At 43.8% G+C, this 9,970-nt stretch overlaps 1 protein-coding gene across 1 annotated transcript; it reads right to left on the bottom strand.

Moving 5' to 3' along the window:
- Nucleotides 1-449: 449 nt before the first annotated feature.
- On the bottom strand, nucleotides 450-9,679 carry pigq (phosphatidylinositol glycan anchor biosynthesis, class Q). The gene is given in 16 exon segments (XM_069717529.1): nucleotides 450-814; nucleotides 1,254-1,315; nucleotides 1,405-1,519; nucleotides 2,164-2,244; nucleotides 2,408-2,519; nucleotides 4,475-4,628; nucleotides 4,759-4,885; nucleotides 5,229-5,349; nucleotides 5,512-5,643; nucleotides 6,528-6,724; nucleotides 6,848-7,040; nucleotides 7,042-7,066; nucleotides 7,618-7,804; nucleotides 8,155-8,346; nucleotides 9,102-9,164; nucleotides 9,613-9,679. Coding segments are annotated over 14 exon segments (1,812 nt in total). The 5' UTR covers nucleotides 8,308-8,346; nucleotides 9,102-9,164; nucleotides 9,613-9,679; the 3' UTR covers nucleotides 450-661.
- Nucleotides 9,680-9,970: the final 291 nt, after the last annotated feature.

The following is a 9,970-nucleotide window of genomic DNA, read 5'->3' as shown; positions in this document are numbered from 1 at the left end:
GCACATGTGGACGTCGTGGCTGCAAGGATAGTTTTCAGGGACTTGCTATAACAACACTAAAACATTTTTTTTCCATTTGTCTTGAAGGAGGTGTGAGAATAAAAGGAGTGTGAACTAAAGTAAATGTGTGTTTGCTGGTTTTCACTCACATTAAAACAACAACAAAAAAGGAGGTCAGTTTCTTTTTCTTGGATGCAGCAGAGCTTTAAAAACACCTTTAAAGTGTAAAATAAATCAAGTAAAGATTGTGAAGATTCAGCTTTATGCTGCATGTATCAATGTAAAGGAACAGTTTTGGTCCTTTGTTGCCTCCTTGGATAAACATGATGAGTTTATATATATATATATATACATATATATGTATATATATATATATATAACAGACAAGAACAATTTTGTCGAGTAAAAGGAATGTTTTCGCTTTAAATTAAGTAAAAGACTTCCACAGCTTTTTAGACTCAACAGCAGGACGTGACTACTGTGCTCGTATTTATCATTCACCTTCAAGCTGATCGGAAAATTACAAACATGATGATTCGGCAGTTCCAGTCGGTTCTCTCTCTCCCTGATGTTCCTCCCGTCGAACATCTAAAAAGGTCTTCTGTCTGCTTCCGTCTCATTAGTCATTCAGTCTGTTCCCTTTTCCTCTGCGTCACGTCGCTCAGTCGGTCTTGGTGGTTTTGTGTCTCCAGGGGTAAACCAGCTCCCCGACGAACAGCTTCTTGACCAGGGCGGCCCACGAGTCTCTGGGGTAGCAGCTGTACGTCGGGGTGCGGTAGGTCTGGACCACGGTGCTGCACGTCAGAGGGTTAATCTGAGGAGGGAAACGTTACAATCATCACTTATCGTGTAGAAATAAAAGGAAAAAGGTGGCGAATAATTTTTTTTTTAAATAAATGATAAAAAAAAAAAAGACGTAGGAAACGACAAAAGGACATAAGTTGTTGTAGAAAGTTCTTTAGTGAGCTCACAAAATGACATCGTGAAATCAAAACTAGCCGGATCAAATGTTTCACCGGAACAAACACATGAACCACGGTTTGAACTTTCAGGTATGAAAACGCTCTTAAATACACATCTGGCAATTTGGAACAAACAGCTGGAAATCTGGATGATTTAAATCGTGAATAGACCTCCTGTCCCCAGAGACAAAAAAACGTGCATTAGGAGGCGGGGCTTCTGTCAGCTGACCTCCAAAACCCACAAACCTCACATGTACGAGCTTTAAACAGGAACAAAGTGCGACGCCTCACCTCCATCAGCAGGTGGAGGGCGGTGCCCGGCTCGTCACACAGGACCCTGAACTTTACACCTTCTGTAAAACCAAACACACACGAGAGCCCATTCGATTATTTCACATTTCTACGTAAAGACGAGGCTTGTAGAGACGTAACGGTGGATCACCTGCCAGCCGGTAGGAGCGGCAGACGCGGAGGCTGACGGCGAACAGCGGGAAGGAGTTGATGAAGTCCACGCTGAGGTGGAGGACGCCCTGGAACAGCACCACCACCAGACGCAGCTGCACAACACAGGGACACACAGGCGTCAAAAACAAGCCCACCCCCGCAGGAAATGGTCAGGTCGGAGTCGTATTTACTGCAACTTTCACTCGTTTCCTGCTAAAATTCTGAACCAGTTCGTGTTGACGACTAAAAAGCTTCCGTAATTAATCATGTTCGAAGTTTGCACCCGAGCTGTCCAATCACATCAAGCGAACGCCGAGCATTCGTTTCATGCTGTGAGGAGATGGTGCACCCAGAATCTATTTATAACTATCAAACACACCCATGCTGCTTCACAGAAAACAGCAGCTCTCTGGATTTACTGTGAACGACGTTACACTGAATTAAAATAGTGACAAACTGGTGTCCAAAAAATACAACCAAGAAACAAGAGAGAAAAATGACAAATTTGTGGCAATATTTCTTTTTTTGTTGTCATCGTTTGCTTTTCCTGGGTTGCTAGAAAACAAATGCAAACACATTTATTGACTTTGTACTTCAGGAGAGAACTTGATGCTATTTGAATGGGAGTCTATTGGAGACTGAGGTTTTTTTGGAGCCAGCCCCTGGTGGCCCTCAGTGGTATTACACTTTAAGGCTTTGGCTTCACTTCTCAGACAGCTTCCCTGTCAGAGCGTCCGTCCTCTGTGACTCGTCTTACCAGAGTGAAGACCAGGTAGTAGAGCGCCGTGGTGGGCAGCAGGAACAGCAGGATGGTGAAGAGCAGCGTCCCGATGAAGAGCTGCAGCAACAGAAACGCTGACAGTAAACACCCCAAATCTCTGTGGAAAGGATGACGGAGCTCTGTGTGTGTGTGTGTGTGTGTGTGTGTGTGTGTGTGTGTGTGTGTGTGTGTGTGTGTGTGTGTGTGTGTGTGTGTGTGTGTGTGTGTGTGTGTGTGTCACCTGGTCGAGGTCGTAGGAGCAGGAGTCGACTCTCTGCCGCAGGACGTTCCACTTCTTCCCCCTGAAGAGCCTCCAGAGAGACGAGAGGCCGTAGATCTTCAGACAGTAGAGCCTGGCGGAGACGAAGGGACAGACGGCAGTTAAAAGGACGTCTTCCAGCTGCCGCGTTCATCAGTTTTTACAGGTAGAGATGATGCAGTCCTACGTGTTGTCTTTTTGTTCCTCAAGAGTGTTCTGCTGTCGGAAAGGGTGAGGGTTAGCCTAACCCTCTTCCACCCAGCCGTCATGTTTCTACAGAAGCCCAGAAGGGACAAACCAAACTGCATGTGGATCTAGAGGAACTTTTAAGGTTTTTCTGGAGGTTCCTGATCAACCGTAGATTCTCTTACACACTTGGAAGGAAAGGCATAACCTGTGTATGAAGCTGAATTAACCTTTAACTCTGGTGTTTTATAGTTCCAGCTTTAGGAAGAGGATGGTGGTTCGTAAAATGGAAATAATATTAAAGATGTAGCCACAAAAAGAGCCACTGGATGTTTTCCCGAAACAGTTGTTGATTCGGTGTTCGGTCGACATCATCCTGCCTGAACAGCGACAGCTCACTTTGAACATCTTCCAACTTCAGCAGAGCTGCCGCTGAGCGCTGATCACAGCAGGAGGTATTTTTAGGTCCATAAAGTACTCCGACAAAAGGTTTGAATTCAAACACACCGAGTTCCTGCAGCATAAATACGTAAAGTGGGTAATATTTCATTATGCACCACGGGCGAGGCAGAGCTATCTTTAGAGCAAATGCATAATTTAGTCAATCCTCTCTTCTCCAGCGTTCAGACTTCCATCACACTTGGTTAAAACAGGACTGAATGGAGGCCGAAGGAGGTGAGACTCAACCGAACAGCCCTGATTTAAGAAAGTCAAGAATGTCATCAAATCAAAGAGGATGAAGAGAAAATACTTTTGCAATCTGAAACTCCATAAATAAAAAAACAAATCCAAACTATATTTAGGTCTTTCTGGTTCCAACGAACCACCAAAATTAGTTTTATTTTTGCTCTTTCACACAGAAAAAGACGGTTTTGCGTTTGTCTTGTGGATTTAAGAGGTAGATGTTCCTACGGTGGCCCGGAGAGCTCAACACACTGCAGCTTGAGAAAACACGCTCATGAAAAACTATTCATTTCTTTACAATTAATACATGTAAACGGGACTAAAGTCAGCAGGTTTGTTCGTCTTCTGACCTTCTGTTAAACAGAAATCAGGTGCAAATGTCCTTTTTCTACACTGTAAAAAATATCTAATTCTATTGGACCAGATTACTGTAGTTAAAGTGTTTTCAGTGAAACATCAGAGAAGTGGGAAGATTTGGAAAAAGCTGCCCCCTGCAGGTCATCAACAGTAACATCACATAAATAGGATGTAATGCTGGGAAATTCGATTTGAATTTGATTTTATTGACTGCTGGTGTGTTGTTTTGGCTGAATATTGGTTTTAATTTAATCCATAAGCGCCCACTGCCTGTCTGTAACTGTTTCAACCGATTTTATTGATAATTATTATTGATTTTGTTGTTGTTTTGTGTTTTTTGTGTGTAATCTCGACATCAATGAGGGCCACCCTCTCAAGCATCTTAAATAAAGGTTGAATGAATGAAATTAAATGTCTTTGTTTTATCGCTTATTTAAGTCTTTAATGCCTTCAATGTTTCAAGGCTGATTGTTTAAAAACATTTTTTTAATCTTATGCAGCACTTTGGTCAACTTTTGTTGTATTTAAATGTGCTGTATAAATAATGTGCTGTCACATAACAGAAGAAACGGAGGATCTCCTCACAGCAGTGCTGACTCAGCTCCAGAAAGAAATCGTAGAAAACAGCAAGTAAGCCTTGCAAGGTGTGCGTGTTTGTTTTCCTCACAGTAACTGCTCAAACAATGTACCATGATGGTTATTATACTGTATAGTTCATACTGTATTAAAACTAGTATATTGGATTTGATACAGCTGCTGTGTTTCCGGTTATACAGGAAGGTCTGAAACTGAAGCAGCCGATGAGGATTAAATGGAACAGACCTGGCTCCGTAGACGTAGAAGCAGTAGATGTGGAAGGTGAGCAGGGCGACCATGTCGGAGAGCAGCGAGAGGGCGAAGGTCAGGCCGAGGCAGGCCGACAGACCTCCGTACCACAGGATCCCCTCGATGAACGGAGACATCAGGTGGATGTAGCCTGCACGGAAACACCACATCTGATGGGTTCACTGACCTCTGCAGCCTCTAGGGGGCACTGTATCAGATATAAACATAGAAAACTCCCAACTCCCATAATATAAAACCTTCTATGTGTTCATGTGACTCACTGATCCAGAGGTGAATGTGGTACAGGAAGAAGCGGCCCAGAACCTGGTCCAGGGCCCGGTTCATCTTCAGCCCCGCTGGAGCTCCCATCAGCCACTGCAGCAGCTCCTCCAGCTCTTTAGCCACATGCTGAGGAGGAAGAGCAGGAGGTTAAAGGTGGGAAATAAGAAATCTGAAATTATCTCCAACAACAAGTTTCTGTTGCACACGGTGAACATTTTTTTTTTATACGACTCTAGTTTTTGTTTTGCGAGTTATTTCTCGAAGCCTCTTTGGGTTACTGACCACTGGAGGGGCAGGAATCGCCATAGCAACCAGGCACTTAGCAGGTGCAGCCTGCTGAGTGTTTAAAGGTTGTTTTTTTTCTTTCATTTTTGACAGTGTAGAGACAGCAGTTACTGTCACAGCTGGTATTTTAACGCACACGCACATTCACATGCACATTCACACGCATTCACACGCACACGCTTACATCAGCTGCAGGCACCAGCGTGTTGGCCAGCATGGCGATGTGGTCGTCCCTGTAGAGCCACGACATGAGCAACAAACCGAGAACTACGTCCACCAGGAACGACACCACGATGTTGGCCTTCCTGCCGACAGACATGAAGGAGGGGGACACTTTTAAAACACGTTTCTTGAATTTATTTTCACTTAAATACGTAAATAACATAAACATGTTCAAACGAGACACAATAAACCAGTAAATGACGGTCACATCTTCGGATACGCTCACGACTTCACCAGATGCCCACCTCATGAACTGCGCGTGATCGGCGGCCGGTTTGGACGACCCGATCGTCCTCATGTGTTCGGTCCGGTAGCCAAGCTGCACGCACGTGGACAGCTTGGTGGACAGGAAGCGCAGCGGGTAAAGACTGAAGATCCTGGAACAAAGATGACAGCTGCTCAGTACAGAGTCAACACGCCTAGAGGCACTTTAAGAATAAATGTGCAGCAGAAATAACATCAATCTAGTTTATGAGAAAAAGGAAAGATGCTTTGAACCAGATTTATTACGAGCTAATTTCAAAAAGCTTGTCAAAGCTTCACATTTTAAATCTGGCAACAAAATATCTGCCTTAGAAAAATGCCTCTTGCATGTTTACGTGTGTGAATTAAAAGAGTGAAATCTAGTTCATTTCATGTTTTCCTAGTAACATGGCTCAATGATCGACAGAGAACCAGGACACACCAACAACATGGATTTACAAGTATATCAGAGTTTTGTCATCTGTGTACGACAATAATTCAAAATAATATAATCCATCAATGTCTCCCGGAAGCAATTTAGTGGCAGAAAACTGACAGATTAACCCATTAAAATATAATAAATGCATTTAATTGATATTTTTCCCATCATGTTTAATCACAAAAGACTCAGAATATTAAAATAATAATACAAAATTTGAGAGACTTTAAAACCTTTATAGTCTTTTTTTGAGGGAACTGAATTTATTGTTTAAATATTTTCAAGCTCTTCAGACAGATTTATTGACGAAGACTTCCTGTTTTTGGAATTGAGTGACTCCTCTCAGCACGTCCTCATTTACCTCAGAAGTGATTTTTTTTATAACCCGAGTAAAATATTTTACAAACATTTCCAGAATCCCTTTAGGAGTTTTCCTGCTATTAAACACCTCCGTTGAATGAAAGACTTGCGGTAAAAGCTTTCTGCTGCTCTTCTATTCGAGGTAATGACCCTGTTTGACGTGTATTTTTATTTTTTTCAGGTGGAGAGGGTCTCAGTGTAATTATGACATGTTCTCACCTCATGTTACAGATCCACGTCCACACGGACAGCAGCCAGCTGACGAGCAGGCAGAGCGGCACCGACGCCTGCTTCAGCAGCTCCACGATGATGCTCGCCTCGCGACCTTCGGACTGCCAGTGTGTCGACTTCAGCGGCCCGTCATCGTAGCGGTCCAGGAAGAACAGAGGCTGGCTGAGGGAGACGGTCCGGAACATCTGCACGGGGGGAAGAGGAGGAGGAGGAGGAGGAGGAGGAGGAGGAGGAGGAGGGTGTTAGAGATAAACGAGGAGCAGACTCGGAGGCGAAGAGTCACACGCCTCGACGTCCTTCGTCTCTACCTGTCTCAGCTCAGACGGGGCGTCCGCTCGGGGGTCGGGGTCTCCGCTCTCGACGGGGTGAAGCTGCGACAGCATCACCTTCCTCTGCTCGTAGTGGACGAAGATCACCTTCTCTTCATCATCATCTTCCTCCTCCTCTTCTTCACCACCATCGCCCCCATCCTCCTCTTCCTCCTCCTTCTTCTTCTTTTTTTGTGTCCCGTTGAACTGCTCTTCCATCTGAACAGAAGAAAATAAATAAATCCTTATGAACTCGAGACAGCTTTCTTTATTCTCAACAAAAAAGTTGGGACGCTGTGTAAAATGTAAATAAAAACAGAAGGCAATGATTTGCAAAACGTGTAAACCCATAGTAGTGAAATGCTGGAGTGGAAATCACTGCATGGGCTCAGGAACACTTGTGAAAACCATCATCTGTGAACACAGTTTATCGCTGCATCCACAATTGCAGGTTAAAACTCTCCAAAGAAGAAACCAGATAGAAACAGAAACACCGCCGCCTTCTCTGGACCCGAGATCATTGAAGATGGACTGAAGTGGAAAACTGTCCTGAGGTCTGACGAATCAGACGGGGTTGTATGTTTTCATTCCTCTTTTTCCAAGGGTTTGTAAATAACTGATTTGAATGTGTTGGAGAATTTATAGTTTTGTTCTGCTTTTAATTGCCATTTACGTGCGACATAAATATACTATTGTGATGATCAATAACTTGGGTATAAGAAGAAGAGAAGTCAGTCTGTGTTTGGTGAATTTCAGCCTGAATGTCTCACTCTCATCGCGGTGGAGGACGTCGCAGGTGAAGCCCGTCTTCCCGATCTCCCGGCTGACCTGGAGCCAGCGCTGCTGGGGGAAGATGGTGCTGAGGTCCCTGAGGAAGCTCTCCATGCCCTCCTGGCCCTCTTTGGGTAAACTCCAGGAGCCGAGCACCGTCAGCTCCACCCCGCTCTGCGCCTGCATCTGGGAGAGAACGGCGGAGAAGTTTTTCGTTTCACTTCATGTTGTACGAACTGGACAAATCTTTCTTTTACACCGATGGACACATGTCAGTCCAACTTAATAAGTCTTAAGGTCCCATAGGAGGCTGTAAACTAAACTTAAAGCCACTGACAGGCTGAACAAACAGCAGTTTACTAGTGTCCAGAAAAAAAGTCCCAACTTTGTTATTCTGGCTTTAGATTGAAAGTTCATCACTTAACGTTTCAATGGTCTCTAATAATGTTCACCCAGCATCAAGCTCAGATCGTCCTCATCTTCCTACAGAAAAAAGGCTCCTTCGGGGGGCCGACATGACCTGCTGCAGCACCGACCTGCTGGACGTACTGCTTGACCTGCCCGGGGATGAACGGGTAGTGGATGACAGCCAGCACCACGGCCGAGTCCTGACCCGAGGTCCAGCGGCCCACCAGCAGGCCGCTGTCGGCCCGGTTACAGCACTGCGGGAAGAAGATCTTCATCACCATGACGACGCTGCAGCTCAGCCTCCAGCGGCTTCCGACAGTCTGAGGGGGCAAAGTTACAAGTTACCACGGTGACGGGAGAAAATGCAGACTTTATGCACAAACTTAAAAGCCGGGTTTTATTTGTAGGTTAGAACTTTGTGATGGAGGATGAAGACGACTGCCATCGTTTTAATTCTCACCTGCATGAAATTTTGATTACTGATCTGAAAGTGATGCAGAACAAAGAACTCGACTGTTTAAGTGTAAACAAGAATATTTGTTTCTGTTCTTGAGGTGTAATTTTCTTTAAAACAGTTTCTGGTTTGTAAAATCTTTAATCTAGTAGTAAAAAAAAAAATTTACATTTCACTCAGCAAATCTTGGGTATAGTATATAAAGTATATGAAGTATATAAAACCGGTTGTGGAAGAAGTGTTTAGCTACAAGACTAAAGTAGCACTTCAACCGAGTAAAAATACTCAGTTATAAGTAAAAGTACAACAGTATATGCGGTAAAATGTATGTTTGATTCATTCATGTGTAAATCGGTTTAATGCTGCAGCTGGAGTACTTTATAGAGCTTCATCTATGACAATACGGTAGAATTTCATAGTTGACTTCATAGTAATATTCTGTGAAATAACACGCAGCCAGCGCTTTAAAATAAATGTACAAATACAACGTTTGCCTCCTAAAAATAGTGGAATGGAAGTAGAAGGTAGCATAACAAGGAAATATGTATTGTACATCAAATGCACTGTGATATTCCTCCACTATATAAAAAAGAAGAAGAGCTGTTATAAAACAGATTCTACCTGCCGAACTGAAGATCGGATCCTTGTTTTTCATCAAAGATCGTCCCGTGTTGAACTCGAGGTCTACGGATGAGAGCGTAGAAAGAAAACACGCTAAAGTTCCCGGTTTTTGAAGGGAGCTCGGAGCAGCACCGGCCGGCCTGGCCTCCTCTTCTGTCCGTCAACCACCGGGTTTGCGGCGGCTCGTTGTGGCAGGAAGCCGGAGGCGGGAAGCACATCGATTTATTTATGTTTTTTAGAGGCGATGGTGTCAATCAGAACAGCGGCGGAACAAAAGTAGGTCAGCGGTGATGTTGGCAGACGATCAAACAAAGAGGAAGCGCGGGACAGAAAGCAGCTGTGAGACTGAACGACGCGATTTGTTCTAGTTTACAAACCGTCGCTTCACGAAACGCGTTCAAATGAACCCAAATTAAACTGAAGCTGAAATCAAACAGGGAAACGGTCCGATTGTGTCCCAGCAGTCTGGACACGAGATATAGATGTAAAAAAACCAACATAAACGTGTTACCTTATTTTAACACGAACACCAGCGTTCACCTTCCATCTCCGACCGCAGCCATTTTATTTGTTTACGGTCCGTTCCGCTAAACGCTCCGGCGGGAAACACGCGTTGATGGTGCTTTTTGTTCCTCGAAGGATAAACAATTAAAAATGTAAAATAATTCTTATACATTTATTTGAACGTTTTAATGAGTTGGTCAGGAACCTAAACTGTATTATTTAATTAAATTAGTTTGACTAATAATGTGGGTTAGTTAATCTACAGTAATGCATCATACTCCATAAAATGGTCATATGTTTGTATGGTTTCTGTTCTGTAAGGTAGGTAGGTAGGTATATACTTTATTATAAGAACCACGTATCTC

Source organism: Brachyistius frenatus, unplaced genomic scaffold (genome assembly GCF_029030835.1).
Source record: "Brachyistius frenatus isolate BFR_SWC_R1_liver_20210118 unplaced genomic scaffold, ASM2903083v1 Contig_176, whole genome shotgun sequence".
NCBI classification, from domain to species: Eukaryota; Metazoa; Chordata; class Actinopteri; family Embiotocidae; genus Brachyistius; species Brachyistius frenatus.
Note: the sequence above shows the minus strand (reverse complement) of the source record. Positions and strands in the feature narration are given on the sequence as shown.